At 45.9% G+C, this 20390-nt stretch overlaps 5 protein-coding genes across 5 annotated transcripts; 3 read left to right on the forward strand and 2 right to left on the reverse strand.

The window, feature by feature from the left end:
- Window positions 1–417: 417 nt before the first annotated feature.
- HD556DRAFT_1224825 (uncharacterized protein) lies at window positions 418–1005 on the reverse strand (the record flags this gene model as incomplete). The annotated part of the gene is made up of 1 exon (XM_041296974.1): window positions 418–1005. One exon carries the CDS (start codon window positions 1003–1005, stop codon window positions 418–420), a length of 588 nt encoding a protein of 195 aa, XP_041166954.1.
- Window positions 1006–1473: 468 nt separating this feature from the next.
- Window positions 1474–2049, forward strand: HD556DRAFT_1302941 (uncharacterized protein; the record flags this gene model as incomplete). Its single annotated transcript, XM_041299566.1, has 4 exons — window positions 1474–1499; window positions 1554–1650; window positions 1691–1840; window positions 1894–2049. The coding sequence occupies 4 exons, from the start codon at window positions 1474–1476 to the stop codon at window positions 2047–2049; spliced, it is 429 nt and encodes a 142-aa protein (XP_041166955.1).
- Window positions 2050–2941: 892 nt separating this feature from the next.
- HD556DRAFT_315751 (WD40-repeat-containing domain protein) lies at window positions 2942–4261 on the forward strand. The gene is made up of 3 exons (XM_041310249.1): window positions 2942–3053; window positions 3112–4162; window positions 4216–4261. The coding sequence occupies exon 2, from the start codon at window positions 3123–3125 to the stop codon at window positions 4122–4124; it is 1002 nt and encodes a 333-aa protein (XP_041166956.1). The 5' UTR covers window positions 2942–3053; window positions 3112–3122; the 3' UTR covers window positions 4125–4162; window positions 4216–4261.
- Window positions 4262–4345: 84 nt separating this feature from the next.
- On the forward strand, window positions 4346–4794 carry HD556DRAFT_1302942 (uncharacterized protein; the record flags this gene model as incomplete). Its single annotated transcript, XM_041299567.1, has 2 exons — window positions 4346–4528; window positions 4591–4794. The coding sequence occupies 2 exons, from the start codon at window positions 4346–4348 to the stop codon at window positions 4792–4794; spliced, it is 387 nt and encodes a 128-aa protein (XP_041166957.1).
- A 10148-nt stretch (window positions 4795–14942) lies between these two features.
- On the reverse strand, window positions 14943–17335 carry HD556DRAFT_315933 (uncharacterized protein). The gene is made up of 16 exons (XM_041310250.1): window positions 16971–17335; window positions 16847–16912; window positions 16761–16790; window positions 16599–16705; window positions 16509–16548; window positions 16378–16450; window positions 16295–16328; window positions 16225–16238; window positions 16167–16171; window positions 15981–16109; window positions 15911–15931; window positions 15819–15859; window positions 15719–15771; window positions 15650–15657; window positions 15533–15594; window positions 14943–15434 (listed from the first exon to the last, which is right to left on the reverse strand). The coding sequence occupies exons 1-16, from the start codon at window positions 17045–17047 to the stop codon at window positions 15178–15180; spliced, it is 1017 nt and encodes a 338-aa protein (XP_041166958.1). The 5' UTR covers window positions 17048–17335; the 3' UTR covers window positions 14943–15177.
- Window positions 17336–20390: the final 3055 nt, after the last annotated feature.

Below are 20390 nucleotides of genomic sequence, written 5' to 3' on the forward strand. Positions count from 1 at the left end.
CAGCAGCTGCTACTCGAAGCAGGCATCGGGATCTTGTTGCAGGAGAGGTAGGACATTCAGAGCAAAAATCGTATACACGACGAGTCAGTTCAGAGACGTGACGGAGCATAGCAGCCGTGATGAAATAAGAAAGCCTCGCGGTTGACAACAGTTTGCCAAATAATTCGACGATGATGCTGGTCAAGACGGAAAAGTGAGAAGGGGATGGCAGCCTGATCACGTTTATGGTGTCTATGGGACACTAAAAGATGTCTAAGCATGAAAGTCATCTGACAAGTAATAACAATACCGGAATGGAACAGTCCTCAGTTGTGGTCTTTAAACACGGTGGGGTAGAGAACCAGTGAATGTCAAGAGGACACGATTCGTGTCGAGCAGAGATTATTGCTACAAACTATCAGTAACTATGTAGAAGTTTCACGAGGTAGACTCACTAGTACATAAGTTTGTCGCTTCGTACAAAATGTCCTGCAAGACTCCCCTTTGCAGATCACTAGAATCTCCTCCTGGAACACTTGAAAATGACAAAAGTTGCAAGAATTCGACGAGAGTTCCGCAGGCTTTGGAATATAGCGTGTTAGATGCACCGCCTGAATCGCCCTCGTCGGCAACTTCTAACCATGATTCTGTCGACGTACAAAGGCCCAAAAGGTGTACAAATACTTTTTTAGATAAATGCTCCTCATCAGCATAAAGCCAGTCAAGTGAATCAGCCCTTTTTCCGACACGTGAAAAGACATCTAGCGTGACGTCTGTAAGCTCGATGCGCTCGTTGGTGGTGCCTAACATTGTTGGCTTGAAATAAGGAAAACAGCCAAAGACTTGCTCCAGTAGGCTGGCAAGCAGGCGCAGCCAAAGTGGTTTATCCAATACCAATGGTGGATTGTCGTCATTTAAAGATTTGAGAAAGTCCCGAAGATCTTTGGGTGATGCACTATTCGCTCCATTTGGTGTTTGGAAGGTTGTGGGAGGAATAGGAGGAGCGCTTGAAGGCGGTACGTTCATGGTTGACCTGAGAGTGAAATGATATTGTAGTTGGGGGGAAATGGTGACATCTACCAGTAAGACGAGCTGAAGGTGTAACGCTACTAGTACTAGTGCAGATCTGACGCGTTTGGGAACGCGAATTTCATAGCATCACGTGAGCACCATTTCTCTCACTTACTAGTATACTTTGAAGGCCCGGGAGTGAGGCCAACTTGATCTGAGTCGATATTCCACCCGACATCCTTACCAGTATCTGGCCTGCACAAGGAGCGCAGCCTGTTGATTTATCCATATATGTATTCGTTCGTGTGCCAACATATATGTTCTTAGCGGAACTTGGTTCCGCGCGCTGTAAGCGAATGGTAGCGCCTGTCATATCTCCTGCCTCCGCCCATTAAAGCCTCTGCCTCTGCCATCCTCCATTCCTTCATTCCCTTCACCAACTCCTTCCTTCTTCCAGCACGAGCGTAGTTCCTCCCGTTCGGAATGATCAAATTCGTGATCCTTGGGATGTATGTCTATTGTAAATGTTTCCTTTGCAGTTAAACTTATAGGTCTCTTTACAGTCCTTTGCTACATCACCTATACCTCCAAAACGCTCTCGTTCGGCAGTGGACACAGGCCTTGACTCAAGGGTTTTTACGTATAAATTTTCGCCAGAATGTGAGCTTTAATCACTGTCATCCAACTCACTTCTTATCAGCCTCGACTTACACCAGCACTGCCCACTACCTCATCCCCTACCACCACATTGAAGACCCGCCTAAGCCGACTGTTCACACAGTGGTGGCCCATCCATGCGGGTGGTGCAATTCGGCCTATTGTCGACGTTCCTCTTGCACCAGGTAAACTGGTGTGTTGTGTTGAGTTTTCTCACTGCATTCGAGGTCTCAAGTTGTTTTCCAGCGCTACACCACAGCAGGTGCTCCCGTCGATGATGACGATGATTCAATACGTGATGAAGACGCCACCTTCCCTACTCCTTCGCCGAACCACAATTCACGACCACTCGCAGCGGGCATGTCAATACTGGACAACATGGAAAGAACCAGCCGCTTTTAAATAATGGGGATTTTCTCGAGTGTTTCCCCTCGTGGTATGTATATCGTCCTTTACTTTCAGTGAATATCCGTGATATTTGGTCACTACTAGCATTGTTTGACTTGTTTTTGTATCACTACAGATATAGTATTGCGAGCAGCGCTATTCACAGCTCAACAGCATCGACGATGGTCCCGTTGAATATATGAACAATGCCTCAATTGTCCCACAGTTCCATCATCCTCGCCACCAGACTAATGCCACCCTCCCTTCATTTACCTTGTCGTTGGATTGGTGCGTCCTGCACAAATTGCTGTGGTATGCTACATAGTACCTCGATGCAGATTGTTGAAAATTAAATCGCCTGAGTGAGCTTGAATCAATCTATGTATTGCGATTCAAATTATCTAAGTATACGGATGTCTTGGATGCCAGTAGCAGGCACAGAAATACGAACACCCACACACCATCCTCGACTGTCTCGCCCCGAATATCAATCCCTTCTATGCAGCCCGAGTCATTTGCATGTTTACGAACATCATTCCATGACACATATATTGTGCCTGTAGATGCTCCGAGCCGCAAACTGACGCTCGCTCTACAGCAAGCATGGAGGCTGTGGGTTGAACGCGAAAAGGAGAGGCCGGTTTAAAATAATGAATGCTTAAAAAAGCACATGCTGTGTACGGGAAGAGCTTATAAAGAGGTGGATGTGCCCAGACGCTCATCATCAGATGGTTGCAGTCAGCCTATGGTAACATCATGCTCCCCAATCCGAATCCCCAACGCAGAAAAACTGACGTTTGGTTTTAGCAGGGAAAACGCTGCAGTGTTCTCACGATCTAGAAATGCCTATCAATATCAGGTCTATGGAACACCAGGATATCTCACCAGCGGTCCTTCAGAGTTCGAACTCAACCTCGCCGGTGAATACATCGGCTATGGCCTCCAGCTCGATGCAGCCCGCTAGGGTAACGAAAAATTTGATGCTGAAACCGGACATGACCTTGAAAGGCCATGAAGATGTCAGAAATAAAGATGGCTTCTTTGAAAGTCGAATTTCATTCATTTCCTATCTTCCAGACGGCAAGAGAATGGTCAGCGCATCGTATGACAAGACCACTCGACAGTGGGACCTGCAGACTGGCAAGGAGATTGAGGAGGCGCGGCACGTTTGCGAGCAAGAAATGCGGACGATGGCATTGTCTCGGGATGGTCGATGGGTTGTCACTTCGAGTACGGTTGCTCCAGACATTAAAGTCGAAGAGCTCGAAGCCCGTGATGTTGAGACGAGGATCGTGAAAACATTTGAAGGTCACTTTAATTGGATCCGTTGCATCGATGTCTCTGCGGACGGGACACTGCTGGTGGGCGGGTCATGGGATGATGGTGTACTGATATGGAGTATGGAAACTGGCAAACTTGTGGCTGGTCCATTCCGAGTCAGAGCTACCAATAGAAGTCCACATCCACCCTCGATCGGGGTGGTTCGATTTTCGCAAGACTCGAAGAAGTTCGCAATCTCGTCAGACACAGGGAGGCGGCTTGAGGTGTGGGATGTCCAAACACAGAAATTGGATGTCAGAGTAGGGGAAATCGGTGGCGGGACAGTAATAAACACGCCAATATTCTGGACAACCAAAGACAAATCCATCGTAGCCGTATTTGATTTCAACGACAAGAAGGAACCCGACTTGGACTCAGATGGGTTTCGTGGGCCGCCGCCGTGGGAGGACCTCAACACAATCTACGAATTTGACGCATTGACGCTGGAGATTGTCGGAGCTCCCTTCGAAGGGCACACCCACCCTATTTTTGGTTTAGCACTTTCATTTGATTGTTCTCTTATCGCCAGCGCTTCTAAGCACACCATCAAGCTATGGGCCTTCGAATCCCGCCAGCTCCTCGCTTCATTTGACGACCGTGTCGACTGCTTGATCTTCTCACCCAGCTCTCACCAACTAGCTTACACCAAATGGGGTGACACCAACATATACATTTACGACCTTCCACCCGACATCCTTTCTAGTGTCTGGCCTGCACAAGATGCACAGCCTAAGGTATGTATTCCCTTGCATGTACTATCTATCTGTTGATTCTCTTCCAGACAACCAAAAATCCTGACCTACTCAACGTACGTTCATTTAGCCATCTATACCACCCCGTTCATATATACCATCATTGCAGTCCGATGCAACACCCCGTCGTAAGCCAGCGATAGTTCCCGTTCCCCGCACGCTCAGTCCTCCTCCGCCCACAACACACCCAAAGCAACACCTCATTCGCTACCTCCGCAAAATTCTCCCTTTTCGTACACATGCAGGTCCGCCTATTCGGAGTGATGAGCCTCGTGATCCTCTGGATGTATGTCCCTTCTGCCTCGTTCCTTCGCAACTGGCTTGACGGTCCCGTGCAGTTCCCTGCTACATCGCCCCTACCTCGCTCTCTTTCCGTGCAGGCCATAACTCAGAGGCTTTCAGATACAAATTCCCCCGAAAACGTGAGTTAAGAGTTATTTACTATTGACCACCTGAATCACATGTTCAACTCACATCTTTTCAGTCTCGATCCACACCACCACCGCTAACCACTCAATCCTCTGCTGCAACCTCCTTCAGATCTCGCCTACACCAGCTATCAATCTGGTGGCCTGCTCGTGCAGGTCATACATCACTGCCTGTTGTCAATACTCCCCTCGCGCAGGCTAAAGAGGTGTGCTGGATTCATTTTCTCACTGTACTACATGATTCATGGATCCATTTATAGCGCAACGCTGCAGCGGGTGCTCCCAAAAAGAATAAAGACTACGTAGCCGACGAAGAATATGTTTCTTCTCGTCCTTCCTCACCCGATCCCCATTCACAGCAACAACCTGCAGCAGCGCCGATTACCACCGAAGAGCATGGAAGCGGTAGATTGTGTGGGTGTTTCTAAACCTCGTGCGCGGAGTAGAGATGTAGTGGCACAATGTCAATGTATCCGCCAAGAAGCCTATCCCCATAGGACTTGATTGTCGGTGTAAGATATCTCTCATACTTTGATTTTGCTTGAACACAAAACCCTCGCGCATGATTCCATCAAGCTGGTATGCGTAAGAGAAGACACTGCATGCGGCGCCTGAGTTGACGTTTGGTGGTCTACAGGAAGCACTACAGTCTGGGTGGGTCTGCTCTAACATGTTGAGCTAGGGCAAAGGCAATGCGCTGAGATCGTTGTGTGAATGAAGAGGAATACTGTGCTACTACTGGATCCGCTCGTGCATGTGTGCTATCTGACTAAGCTATGATGCTTCTGTGCGCCTGAGTCTCTGACTCTCTGCTCAAGCTTCTGTCTCGCTGCCTTGGTCTCTGTCTCTCTACCTTGGGACCCCTGGTCCATGCACCCCCCTAAAAACAACCGGCGCCGCCCTCGACGCCACTATCAGACGTCTTCTTCTTTCTCTTCTTCCGTTTCGACTTCTTCGTTGTTTGCTCCCTTGTCTGGTTCTTCGTCTAATTCGTCGTCTGTTTCATCGTCTGTTTCATCGTCTGGTTCATCGTCTGGTTCGTCGTCTCCTTTGTCATCTAACTTTCCATCTTGTTTTTCGTCTATTCTTTTTTCTTTTGTTTTCTCTTCATATGTTTCTTGATCTCTTGCTAGCTGCGTTCCCGTCCTTGGACTAAATGCTCTCATTCTCCTTGCGCTGAATTCTCCTTGCAGAAGAGTCCCATCTAGCGCTTCTAGCTTGTACGAGTTCAGCACTCTTGCATGCACTCTGCGGGGTATAGACCACTTTGGTACGAGTTTACGTTCTGCTTTGAACGTGTAATCTAAATCGTTGCGATAAACTTGTACCAATTGACCAGTTTTGAATATAACCTCACCTGGTGCTCGTTTGAGTAATTTCTTGTCGAATCTTGCTTTCCTCTTAATCGCGTGTCGTACTATTTCGTCGTATCCATCTAATTGCTGCTGCTCCACGTATGCTATCTGCGCCAATACGTCTGAGGTTCGTAACGTTGATGCGCTGTCTTCTATATTTGTTTTCGGTGTGTTGATTACGAGCCCTAGAAGTAGTTCTTTAGGAGAAAATTTCAGCGCAGGTAACAACCGATAATTGAGAGCATGGACTGCGTCATCTAAATGATCCGGCCATGACTTAGGTAGTTTGTCCCATGCTATCTCTTGATTCTGGTCTTCTCCTATTTCCGGTGCGCATAGTCATTTCAATACGTGTAATAGAAGTTTATTCGTTCCTTCTACTAGACCATTGACCCAAGGGGAATATGCCGCAACAGTGTGCAGCTTGCACTTTCTTGCTTCGCAGAACGCTCGTACTGCGTCGTTGTTGAAATGTTTACCTCCATCCGCCATGAACGTTTCCGATGACGTAAACGCATTGAATATTCCATTAAGGCTGTCAATTGTCGTTTTCGCACTGCCTGCAGTCTTGCAGGCCATACTGTAAGAATGATACATTAAATACCTACAACTGTAGATGAAATGTGATACAATAATTACTGAAGTCCATAGATACCTATCATTGTAGGGCTGATATATCAATGGAGGATCCTGTCAGGACACTCCCATAATAATCTCACACCCCTAATTTTCGCATTTTTGACCACCTACTGTGGGAATTTCCCCACAACACTTAAAAATAGATTGCTTCTCCACATTTTCGCATTTTTAGCCACCCCACTACACCTAAAACATCACCCATTTTGGGAATCTCCACAATATCAATTATTCCCACACCCTCCCCACCTCACTGCAGCTTCACCACCACACCACAATAGGTCCCCTCTTGTATCTAAGTAGTAGTTTGGTATATATATGTACAATATAATGTAATAGACCGCTTTTTTTGCTTATTTGTGTGCCTGCTCCTCCTCTAGAGGCCATTTAACATATGTTAGAGTAAAGAACACTTTCGCACTTTTGCCCCTTTGGTGGGAAAGTGTTCTATTATATTCAAAACATGTTTATGAGCATATATGAGTATATTCCCATCTTTATTTGACCCCCTGAAGCGCCCTACATCAATAGATATAGCACATATGCAAGAAAACACAGAATATGTTCCTATTTAATTATTTCTAGGTGGACAGACTTGGAAAAATGATTCCCAGTATCTATTCAACAATATGAACAATGTATCAGGAGCCCAGGACCATGGGATAATTCCCTGTTGCATGGTGTGCCCCCCCTCTCCTGGTGGTTTACCCCCTGTGAAATTTTTTCCTGCAGGACCAGACCTTAATTGAGGTGAGGGGTCTATTTCTATGTATATTTGGAGTAGATCTATCATATAGCTGGCCCAGAACACACATAGGATCCTGCTACAAGAACAAAAACATAGAAAATCTCACTTTTGACACTTTTGATGTTTTTTAGTATCTTACTCTTGCATAAATAACCATCCCTGCTTACATATTATTAGTAGTACATTCACACATATGTTCTATGCCAAGGATCAGCCCTACATAGGGCGCAAATTTGATATCTGATGTACAGGAGGTATTTCTACTGATAGGAAACCTACAGAGTAATCCAGCCTGTGATAAGTGATCAGATACCTGGGATACCTCTTATATATGTCCCTAATGATGGACTTGAAGTTTTAGAAAGATCAGTGAAGGACTGACTGAATGACAAGTAAAATGACATATGTGTGAAAAGTGACAATTGACATCTTTTGACACAAAGTCACATTTATATATGGTATAGGGCAAATATTTCATTGAAAATATGTAGGATATATGATAGACTACTAAATGAACCTATGCTACATACTGCCCTGAGGTTAGAGGGTGATGGAAGGAATGTGATGTATATTTGAGTTGACCCAGCATTAAAGTCCTACTGCTGCCCAACTGACCATTTTCGATGTTTTGAGTCTTTGAACTTTCCCACACTCAATTTCTTATCTATTTCACTTCCTCAGCACTCAATTCTTGTTGGATTGTTTTGTAAATTTAGGTATATGATAGTGAATGTACTTTAAATCTACTCCAAGTGTCTGATTATTAAATTTCGATGTTTTGAAAGTATGGGCTCCTTATCAGTAGAAATACCTCCTGTACATCAGATATCAAATTTGCGCCCTATGTAGGGCTGATCCTTGGCATAGAACATATGTGTGAATGTACTACTGATAATATGTGAGCAGGGATGGTTATTTATGCAAGAGTAAGATACTAAAAAACATCAAAAGTGTCAAAAGTGAGATTTTCTATGTTTTTGTTCTTGTAGCAGGATCCTATGTGTGTTCTGGGCCAGCTATATGATAGATCTACTCCAAATATACATAGAAATAGACCCCTCACCTCAATTAAGGTCTGGTCCTGCAGGAAAAAATTTCACAGGGGGTAAACCACCAGGAGAGGGGGGGCACACCATGCAACAGGGAATTATCCCATGGTCCTGGGCTCCTGATACATTGTTCATATTGTTGAATAGATACTGGGAATCATTTTTCCAAGTCTGTCCACCTAGAAATAATTAAATAGGAACATATTCTGTGTTTTCTTGCATATGTGCTATATCTATTGATGTAGGGCGCTTCAGGGGGTCAAATAAAGATGGGAATATACTCATATATGCTCATAAACATGTTTTGAATATAATAGAACACTTTCCCACCAAAGGGGCAAAAGTGCGAAAGTGTTCTTTACTCTAACATATGTTAAATGGCCTCTAGAGGAGGAGCAGGCACACAAATAAGCAAAAAAAGCGGTCTATTACATTATATTGTACATATATATACCAAACTACTACTTAGATACAAGAGGGGACCTATTGTGGTGTGGTGGTGAAGCTGCAGTGAGGTGGGGAGGGTGTGGGAATAATTGATATTGTGGAGATTCCCAAAATGGGTGATGTTTTAGGTGTAGTGGGGTGGCTAAAAATGCGAAAATGTGGAGAAGCAATCTATTTTTAAGTGTTGTGGGGAAATTCCCACAGTAGGTGGTCAAAAATGCGAAAATTAGGGGTGTGAGATTATTATGGGAGTGTCCTGACAGGATCCTCCATTGATATATCAGCCCTACAATGATAGGTATCTATGGACTTCAGTAATTATTGTATCACATTTCATCTACAATTGTAAGAAGTGATACATCAAACCTACAGGTACAGGTGAGTCTTGTACTTGAATACCCAGGTGTGTTGTGAAAACGTGTCCAGGTAGACTCCGATTGTGCTGAACCCGTTCCTTCCTTTCGGTAACGTAAGGTAATCTCCAACTAGCAATTCGAATGGGTGTCGTCTGGTAATCGGTTCGAATAGTGAGTGTATATGCGTAGGACCAAAGTTTTTACACTTAGCGCATTCTTTGATAGCGTCGAGAATTGATGTGTCGAGTTTTGGGCTGCATATCCGATCTAACAATGCAATCTTGATTGCATCTCTCCCCCAGTGGCCTCCCTCTGCGTGTGTCTTTGCTGCTAGTGTCTTTGCTTCTTCTCTCGATACGCACTCCACTCTTGTTCTTGCTCTCGTTGATGCGCCGCCTCGAAGTTTCCAAAGTCTCTTGTTCTCGATGATATACTGTTCCGCTCTATGTCTTGCTCGTCGTTTCTGCTTAATATCTTTGTTCTGATCTAAGTTGTAGATCGCTTCGACGACTTCCATGAACACTGGTTCATTCTCAAATCTTGCCTTGAGTGCGTCCACTGTTCTATCCACGGGTGCAATGTGCATGATGTCATTGACTATACCTATCCTTGCTTCCCAGTCTTCGCTCACTGTCCACTCACTCCCATCTCCCGATATTGGCTGGGTATTCTCCCACATTCGGCTAAGACCATCAGCAACGACATTCAACTTTCCTGGTACGTGCCTTATGTCCACTATGTGGTATGCTAATATTCCTTCTCTCCATCTTGCGTGTGGTACGTTCAGATGTGGGTTCAATAGCGTGTCTCTCATCGCGCTACAATCTGTCTCAATTTCGACCGGGAATCCCCATACTATGCTCGAAAATTTGTCCAGTCCGAACTTGAGTGCGGCGAACTCTAACAGGTATGATTTGTACTTCTTCTCCGTTGTTGATGTTCGCTTCGATGCGAAGCCTAACGGGTGTAAGCGCTCTGTCCATTTTCCTGTCGTTGTTTCCGTTTTGATCCTCTGCGATAGGACCGCTGCGAACCCTTCGATACATCCATCTGTCGTTATTACGAAATGCGATCCATCATATCTAGGTGCTTGAAGTACTGGTCTTGATGTTATTGCTGTTTTTAGATCTAAAAATGCTTTAGTATGTTCTTGCATCCAAACGGTACTTAGCTTGAAGCTACTCATAGCTCGGCGATACGCCGCCTTCGACATTGTATTGTCCACTGGTACTTTGAGCAGTAGGTTTCGTAGCGGGCCTTCTCTCTTTGCGTATGCCTTGATCAATGTACGATAAAACCCTGTTAAACCTAAAAATGATGCTAAGTTCTGTGCGTCTTGAGGTTGTTTCCAATCTACAATTGCTGTTAGTTTCGTTAAATCCGGTTTGACTCCGTCCCGTCCTATTGTCCCGCCTGCGAATTCCGTTTCCGACATACATAGTCTTGTTTTGCTAGGTGAAATTGAAAATTTACACTCTCGAAAGCGCTGAAATAATACCGTTAGCTTGTTTATCATGTCTCTAAATGTACCTGTTGCACAACCACCATCATCCATGAAGAGCTCCATGTAGTGCGTTGTTAATAGATCATGCAATCTCTCCGCTAATGCGTCGCAGAACGCTGTCGGCGCTCCCGTGATTCCCATCGGCATCCTTTTGTACCAGAAGTATCCTCTTCCCTCAATGTAAAACGCTAGGTACGGCCTCCATTTCACTGGTACTTCTATCGCGTAATATCCCGCTGCGAAATCGAAGATTGATATGTATCGTTGGCCGCTTAATCTTTGCTGCTTCGCTAGAATATCACCTTGCGGCATTGGCACAACTTCTGTTACCTTGTTGAGCTGCGCGAAGTTCTGGCATATCCGCCATTTCTTCGGTCCTTCTTCTGCCGTATTCTTGTTCTGCGGAGGCGGTACTTCTCTGGGGGGCAATTCGTAAGCTGGCTGTAATCCTGCTTCTTGACGTTGATCATTGATTCGTTGTTTCAACTCTTCCCAAGGTAAACCACCTGTCTCGTGTGCTCTTTGTGCTATAACTGTGGTCGCTGCGCATCGTATTGATTCTGGGGGCGCCCGCTCTATAATACCTGCTATTAGCATATCATTTACTCGTTCATTGTAAAATTTTGCTTGTTCTGGCGTTAATGGGCGCTGATGCATTCTAAGGTTGAATGTCGCGTTTTCTGGAACATTCAAATTTAGCGCTGCCCCCGGGATTGGAACTACTTCCTTCAGTGTCAACGCAAAGCTGTCCGCATTGTCTGCTACTAATTGCTCCAACTCTCTCCGTTCTTCTTCTGACAGGTCGTCTCCGATTTTGACTTGCTGTAAAATTTCTTTGACTCTCCTCGGGTTGAATGGGTTCGTTTGCCACGTGTATATTGATGGGTGTTTCGCTGTAGGTTCGATTTCCGGTAATTCTTCTAATATTTGGTCTTCCTGTTCCTCTTGCATTGTTAGCACATTTATGCTGACATTGCATGCTGCGGAATTGAGCGTGTCAATGCTTTGCTTCTGTACTCGCAATGAAGTTGCTGCGACTTCCCTCGAGGGGAGCTCTTCGCTCCCCTTCACGTTTCTCTGCGTTCCCACTGTCCTCTCTCGTCTTGTATACATTCTCGTTGGTCTCCACTGGCCCATAGGCACGTACTGCTGCTTTGTGTGGTCCTTCGCGCTCGAGATTGTTTCTTCTGTCCGTTGTTGTTTCTCGTCCAATGTTAAATTGACTCCTTCTCCTCGTAGCATCCTTTGGTCGGCTATTTGATTCTTCAACTGGATTGTTCGAGCTTCGTCCTTGATTGTGATAGTATCCGTTGTGTATTCATGAATCGCTGCGAATGCTTTGAGGGTTGGCTTTCCGAGCAAAAAACCCCAACTTCCTCCACTACTGAACACTTCAAACGTACTCTGTGCTTTGACCCCTTCAATTGTAACTGTTCCCGTCCACTTTGCAACTGCTTTAACAACGCTTCCATTCGCCATTCGTAAGCATCTGTTCGATGAGCTCCAATTATGTAGCCTGTGTTTGATCTTCTCGAATATTGATGTGCACATTGCGCTGACCATGGCTCCGTCGTCGAATAATGCTCGAACTCGAACTAATTCTCCTTGCGGTCCTCTTAGTTCTATCCGGTGAATGAATGGAATCGCCTCTCCGTTTTCTAACTGGGGCTTCGCGATGTAAGGATGTCCGACCGAGTACAGATCAGTTATCTCGATTGCGTTGTCGCGAGATTCGATAGTACATGCGATGCTCTTATCTACGGGTCCAGTGAAAACTTCGGGGCTATATATCCTGTTGTTGTCCTCGCACGTTGCCTCTGTGCATGCGAGGACCTTGACTCCAGCTTCGGTGTTCTTGAGACTATGGGTCGACGTATTGTTCTGCTTTATGTCGACCCGTCCACTTTTCCCTGCTGTTCCGCTATCTCTTCTACCCATGCGCTTGTTTCTTCATACTCGTTGTTCATGACGAGCGATATGGGTGTCGCTGTGGCTCTGTTATACGCGCCTAATATTCTGCTCGCAATTGCTCTCCATGCTGATTCTTTCCTCGTCAACCGTTCTGCGTGGTCCGGTGGTAACGGGCAGTTTCTTCCATTATGCCCATGGGTTCCGCAAGCAAAGCATTCACTCGACGCTATAGCTGCTGTGCCTGGTTTCAACGGGTATCCTGTCTCCTGCGTGACCCGTATACTTTCACCCCATTTTGTGTTCCATTGTGTGAGCTGCGCTGTGTACGCTGTGCGTCCTATCACATTGTCTGGGTGGTGCGGTAATGCGTTGATCAATTGACGAACGGTGTTCTTCATTTCCTCTGTGATTATTAGCAGCTGCTGCGTTGTGGCTTGCTGCCGGCTGTACGTCGGTTGCGGATTCTGTTGGTTCGCTGCTGCTGGGATTCTCGTGACTGTGCTATTGGTCAACGACGTCGGCGAAGGTGTTACTGGGTTGAGCGTGATCTTATTGAATTGTCTTTGTAAGTCCACGATTGGGTCCCTTTGCGGCGCTCGCAGCTGAACTCGGGCTAAGTCTGCTCGCAGCGATTTGAGTTCTTGTGCTTGCTTGCTTCTCTGTTCTTGCTTCTCCGCAAGCCTGCTACCTTTCAACTCCGTCACTGCCTTGGTGAATTCCGCCCACGTGTTATACTCCTCGTCTTTGAGCAAGTCCTTTACTACGTCCGGTAGCTTGCTGCGGACTTGCCAAATCATCGATGTACCTTGTTCGATGCCTGCATTAGTGGCCAGTTGTAGCGTCTTTGCTGCCCATGCAACGTGCGTCCAACACTCTCTGTCATAGAGCGTTGTCTTCTTCCCTACGTCTGTGCTTGGCAGTACCTGGTCTAGTAATTCTCTTTCGTACTCTGCTTTCGTTTTTTCCGCGATTATGACTGGTGGCCATCGTTTCTCGAATGCTGCTACGAATGTTGCCCAGGTAGCTTTATCTGTGGACGTGCGCGCTTTGAACCATGTCTCCGCTTGAGAACTAGTTCCCAGGTAGTCTCCGAATGCATCCAATTTATCGGTGTTCTGCGTTATGGCTTGTTGGCGCATCGCTCTATTGAATGACTTTAAGAAGTCCGCTGGGTTCTCTGATGCTCGTCCATCTCCGTGGAAGATCTGAGGCGTTTCGACAGGCATGATGGCTTTGAGTTCTATAAGCACGAAGAAATTGGCTAAGTCGTAGTCTGGTACTGTCGTAGTAGCTGTGAGTTGTTTCGCTTTCGAACAACGTGGTCTAGGTTGAGATCTGAGCGTTGGTAGCTCTAGGCTTAACTCTGGGACGTCGAGTTCAGGGAATGGGATCTGATTGTTATCCACGTTCTCTTCTAGACTGCTAAGCGAAGAAGTATCTGAACGGTCTAATGTGTCGTGCACCGAATGTTCTGGTGTGTCAAGTGGGGAGGATGCGGTCGAAGTTTCTGTTGTCCAGTCGGACCAGTTCGTTTTTAAACGAACGTTAGTTACTGCTTTTCCTTGTGCTGTTCTGGGTCTCAAACTATCAGTGTCTGGCATTAGGCGTCCACGTAAAAAAACGGAATAAACGTAGCCCTTTTTTGTAATATGCTTGAGTTTTTAAGACGTATTGCCACGTAATATCACTATCAGTTCCTGCAAATGGCTTGTTTTGATGCTTCGAATCGAAGTTCTTCTAAATTCTGATCCGATGGCTAAGCTGCGACTGCGGGTTATGACTATGAGCAATGACTAAACGGCTAAGACAAAGCTGGGAAGATTCAAATCCGCTCTGTTCACCACGATGAGCTAGGGCAAAGGCAATGCGCTGAGATCGTTGTGTGAATGAAGAGGAATACTGTGCTACTACTGGATCCGCTCGTGCATGTGTGCTATCTGACTAAGCTATGATGCTTCTGTGCGCCTGAGTCTCTGACTCTCTGCTCAAGCTTCTGTCTCGCTGCCTTGGTCTCTGTCTCTCTACCTTGGGACCCCTGGTCCAATGTGAATGTCATGTCAGTGAGCCGGAAAGAGAGAAGCTGGTTTGACAAGGAAGGAGACATACTGTGCACAGCTACTTAGGTTTGAACAACAGTCGGTGTCAGGGGCCTGCGTCGCACGTCGAAAAGTCACCCCCAGATCTTCAAATGCATCTCAATTGCGATAACTAATATACTTGCCAACTCCTCGGTGAATGCAACCGATCAAGTTTTGAGCTCGATACAGCCCGCTGCGGCACTACACGAATTGATTCTGACACCGGTCACCAACCAAACACTCATGAGGAACACATCATCAATGATTTACCCATTTTCTACTTTCCGGACGGCGGGCAAATTATTTGCACCGAACATTTCTCGGAGTAAGCAGCTATGGCTACACGATTCGGCCAACAGCAGAAAATCTTGAACAGCTTCGCTGAATATGTTATGAACGAGGACGACCTAAGAATTAGAAGCCCTAAAATTTCGATAGTAAAACTAGGTGGGTATTTGTATGTTAATATCGCAGTGTTGGGTAGTCGCCCATAGCAGACTCGGAAAGTCATCCCTTCTTTAATATGCCCAGTACCTCAGAATCATTTCACCCACGAACTCTAATGCTCAGGTTCGTCCTTGTAGTCCACCATCACCGAGCGCTCGACGCATACGTGTATATCGAGTTCCATGTCGTTGGAAGTGCAATGCGATGCGGGCCTGTATTCAGCATCGCCGGCGGTTTTACTAGTACAGCCTTTGGAGTGACCCTCGGACTCGAAGTGTGAGCGCAGACCGGACATTTTCTTCTGCGCACCGAGTGTGGGACGCGCGACGATCACATTTTCCAAGTGTTGAGGGTCTGGTTTTATATTTTCTTTGTAGATGTGCGTGAACGGAAAGAAGGTAACGGAACGAATGAACATTGCGGCGGGCGTCAGTGGAATAGCAGTAAAGCTGTGGAGTAGCACGCACCTCGTACGTTGATGAGGATCCGTTGGGTCATAACCCATGTTACAGCATAGCCTACTGATGCCCTAATGGTGTTCTGAGTGGTCTGGTCTCCTTTATGTTATTCAATGCGAAGCTTACCCTGCCGTCTAATAATAGGAGTGAGTCAAGCTGAGTCAAAGTGGTGTATCCGTAATTGAGCATACGTACCTGGGTCTGGATATTGGGCGTATGATAAAAGACGAGATTCAACACATTCGACGCTGAGGAAATGTCAGGAGGGTGCTTATTATATGCAGAGTGTACTTGCCAGACAACACGATGAAATACCCAATGCCATCATAGATTAGGCTAAGTATGATTAGCAACGTGCATTGACCCTGCTAGTAGCCAGGGACTTACACCCGTATCAGCTGCTCTACCCTAATAGCAATTGTTTAGCGATCATAAAGACGGAAGATAAGAGGCGCACCTGCTACTGAGAGGGTTGTAATGTAGAAGATGCATGGTTGAAACCGTCACAATCACGACGTCATACAATATCACAGCAAGGTAGTAGAACCAGGTTGACAATACTTTGCCAGAATTTGCTGAGGTGCAGCTAGGATGATTGATGAAGATCAGAACAGCCCACACTGGAGGTCGAGGAACCACATACTTTCCCTAAAAAGGACGCTATTTGCATGAGATCTTGTTGTAACGAAACACTGACGTACATCAACAACACTAGCTGTTGGTTCTAATGGTCAGTACAAGTTCAAGATTAAATTATGAGCCTGAGCTTACGGGTTCCGTGAAATATATCGGCGAACCACTCCGCCTAAAACGAATCAGATGAAGGATATCATGGTTGTGTAGTAAAAGCCCACCGAGGTTGACAAGAGGTATAGGCACAATAGTATAATTCCTATCTGCCTATCTCTTCTCGCAATATGGAATGTCCTACATGGTATTTCAAGTCTGTGCAGCTGCAACCCACAAAAAGTTCGACAAGACGTACCTGACACCCAAGGTGGCCTGTGATATCATAGTTTGTATGCCTACAGTGTGATTAATAGAGTCCTGGTGAGTGGATACCGATAGGACAGACCTTTAAAGATAGGCGCCACAAGATGGTATTGTTGACATGTTTGTTGGGTATAGGTGGTGGAGAAGTATCCATAATTACTGACGACCATAGCAATGATACTAACGTAGCTGCATTTGATGTGAGCGAAATAAATTAAAATAACAAACTGAGGACAAAACGTACCGTATGAGAATGAACAAGACGCAAGCAAGACTGATGGAAATCGAGCTCGTTAACGACGATACGTGAATGCCCTATTGTGTGCATACCTTAAATGAAAGATTGACGATTGGCTTCGGTAAAAGCGCCATTCTGCGGGGAGTGTTAGGATATAACTGAACATAATCGGTCAGAATATTTACGGCAACAAAGAAAGACTCAGAAAGGACTTACTCGTAAGTTGCAACGGAGATGGATGCTATTCGCAAATACTTCTCCGAGGTTACGCTGTTTGTAATTGAGCTCTCCATTTAATAGACGAGGTATAAAAAAAGGAATGTAGGACCGAGCAGGAGTCAGGACTCGGGATGTAACGAAGGCTTCTGGGGACGCTGCTATGACCCGGACGTCCCGCTTTCGAATTCGATAGAAAGGAAGTAACGCGACTCAAAGAGGAATGGAAGCAAGGCCCATCGCTTTTCTACCACGACTAATCCTACTCAATAAAACATTGGGCATGTCGACGAAATACTAAATTGTCAAGTAAGGTTTGCGTCGCTGTTCCTATCACGGAGAATGAAATACGGGCAGCCGACCGACTGTGCGAAGGCCGAGGTACTAGTAGACTACTAGGACCCACCAACGTGACAGTTCAGTGCAACGCCAACTCGGGGCAGGGAGAGACAGAGTCTACGGACCTCTTAAGGACTCCCGCACAGGGCTCCGTAAAAGATCAGGTAGTTTGAGACACTCGATGTCTTTAACATGTCGAGAGCTAGAGAGAGCTGTCGATTTTTGGGGTGTGAAACTACCCTAAATATTGTATGTATCATGTATCATGTACCTGATGCTTCGGGACTATGCCAGATTCAGACATATTCGAGTGTCCGAAAAATCGGAAAAGTAGAGGGTTTGAGCTCCTCATTGAACACTAGATTGGGACTGCATGGGAAATCCAAGGCCAAACCTTTCAGCAGGCGGCGGTGGCTTAGATCTATACCTCAGACTAAATGCAGGTGACCGACTAAGAGCCAGGACTCATGCCACTGCTCCAGGACCCGAGGACCTGATACAACACAGCATGCTACCAATAACATTCTTTGACACTATTGCTCAAAATGATCCACGACTCAAGCACCTGTAGACTGTGTTCACTCACCTCCCAGACTGCATCCCTCAGGGCAACTCAAAGTATCACTTTGAGAACTTCGCACCGGATCCAGGGAAGGTCAAGTTGTATAGCAGTACAGAAGTACTAACAATGTATCAGAATTCAGATTTGCACTGAGGGCTACAAGGATGAATCTGTACCTTGTCCATCCAAATTTCAGAAGCGCGGGCTTGGCCTCACTGCTGTTGTGGATGTCCTTACTGCAAAATGGGGAGAGGAACTATGGCGTGCTCCAGTTATTAGTTCAAGTCTGCAAAGATGACAGTGGGTACACGCCTTGTCAGAATGTCACAATCCAAAAGGAAGCGTGACACCGACAGCGCAACACTCGAGAAAATTCAGATCTAGCATCTGATGATGGTTGGGTGGGTGGAGAAGACGATTTAAGAGTTGAATACGACCCACTTTACCAGGGCAGTGACAGCCTGACTTTAGCTGGCAGCCCGTATGTCAATCATTCTGATTCGCCTCGCGGTTCTTGCCTGTTGGACTTGCTCTCTGATGAGTTCGAACACAGCACCTCCGGAGAATGAATCTATGAACTTCAAATAGCGAATAATCTGTTGAATGAGGTTATTGATTAGACGTGCTCGAGTAGGCAATAGAAGAAAGCACCTGTGCAAGCCAATTAGTGCAAGCCAGCGATGCAGGAGTCAACGCACGTTAATTAAGGTCCAACCCCAGTTGGTAGTGTCAATCGATTACGGTCATTTCGTGGAGTCCATCAATAATGCATCACACATATGTAGACCGGATCGTAACTAATAGCAACCGATAGTACAGACACTGGCTGGTACTGAAGGCGCATCCGATTGTCACAAGGTCCCGGTCCAGATATCTCGAATCAGGTTGCTCTTATTTCAATTATTCATCATTTGTGATCTTAGCCAAAATCAGGCCAAGGATAATTTGGTCGAAAGTCGAAGGACTTCTGACCCATTTGACGTCGAAACGTAACATTCGTGTCGAAGATGCTGACAGGTTTATCGTCGTCAGGAATTTCTTTCATGGTTGTTTTCTGGGAGATGAAAGGCAGGGACTCCAAGTAGCCACGCAGCTCCAGAGCCTTTACATTAACTGGGGTTCGTGCTATATTTGAATACCTGAATATCAACATAATAACAAGACTACGAGAGACACCAACATGTCTTCATGATAAACTTACGAAGTAACGATGTAATTGAGGAAATTTGGCACTTTTCTGTATACAAGTGGCAGCACACAATGATGATGGATCTGCCAAAGAGGCAGATAGTCATACGACTTGAACGTTGATGAGCACTAACGCCTACACATAACATGTCATCGGAGGAGAAAACATTGCATACGGCGCTCGAAATGGCACTTAGTGGCGCACGGCAATAACTGCAGGCTGAACGGGCTTGGGAACTCGAACACAGGAATGGCATGATGAATCATGATTGACTGGAAAGTGAGGTTGGTTTGAGACTATTAAAAAGCACATGTGTCTAGAAAAGGCTTGTTAAGACGTAGCAGGTGCGCCTATACAACTTGGTACTCACCATTATTAGACAAATCTTTTCGCAAGATGAAAATTCTACCTCAGCATGTACAAGTTAAGTTTGAAATCCCTCGACGTCGACGTCAGGCCTGGTTTACAGCTGAAGATCGATTCTACAACCGGGAATGATTAACCACGGGTTCGTGAGAATGTTACTTCAAGGCTCTTCAAGGCCAGCATCAGCTGCATTCAAGTTGATATCTCCGCGGACAGCTGCTGGCAAGCACGTCATTCAAATCGGACGCACAGTTATGCTTGGACAGTGGACACGAAAAATCATGCATCATGCACATGGCTGGTCCATCGAACACCATTCCAAATTGATGACTGGCCGGGCGCGGTTCGATTCTCGCAAGACTGGAAAAAGCTCGCAGTCAGGGCAATTGAGGCGGGATGCCTTGAAGTGTGGGATGCCCAAGCATAGACATCAGATGTCAGTGTAGGTGATTATTGTGTTGGAGGGCAAATAATATACGCGCCAGCGTTTTGGATAGCAAAAGAGCAACTACCGTGACATTTCGCTTCATGCATGACAGTACTCGGACCAGGCTGCCAGGACCATCTGGGAGTGTGTTAACATTGGTGACTGCAGGAGGTCCTTTCGAAGGACACGTTAACACCATCTCCGTGTTCTGGCACTTTCGTTTTTCTCACTACTAGCACTTCCAAGGACAACTTGAACACCATCAAGTTCTGGGCCTTCGAGTTCTGCCAGCTCCTTTCCCAAGCCAGCTTGCACGAGCTCAGAAGATACGAAGATCTACATATGTGACACTCCACATGTTTTTGCTAGCATCGCAGTTTACTGTAAGCATTCATCCATAGGTGTATTCGTTCGTGCACTAATATTTCCTTGTAACTCACCATCAACGTCTCGCTGATATACTCAACATAGGTGACCCCTAATTATCTTCTTCATTCTGTCAATGTCAACATTACAGTCTGATGCAACATGTATTGC

Source organism: Suillus plorans (assembly GCF_016647745.1).
Source record: "Suillus plorans strain S12 chromosome Unknown HD556scaffold_2, whole genome shotgun sequence".
NCBI classification, from domain to species: Eukaryota; Fungi; Basidiomycota; class Agaricomycetes; order Boletales; family Suillaceae; genus Suillus; species Suillus plorans.

Excerpts from the sequence above, each read along its gene's own strand:
- HD556DRAFT_315751 (XM_041310249.1), top strand. The coding sequence starts at position 3,123 with ATGGTCAGCGCATCGTATGACAAGACCACTCGACAGTGGGACCTGCAG.
- HD556DRAFT_315933 (XM_041310250.1), bottom strand. The coding sequence starts at position 17,047 with ATGGAGAGCTCAATTACAAACAGCGTAACCTCGGAGAAGTATTTGCGA. Across the intron at positions 16,791-16,846 it reads TCGTCAATCTTTCATTTAAG|TCTTGCTTGCGTCTTGTTCA; the intron begins GTATGCACACAA and ends GATTTCCATCAG. Across the intron at positions 15,772-15,818 it reads GTATTTCATCGTGTTGTCTG|CGTCGAATGTGTTGAATCTC; the intron begins GCAAGTACACTC and ends ACATTTCCTCAG.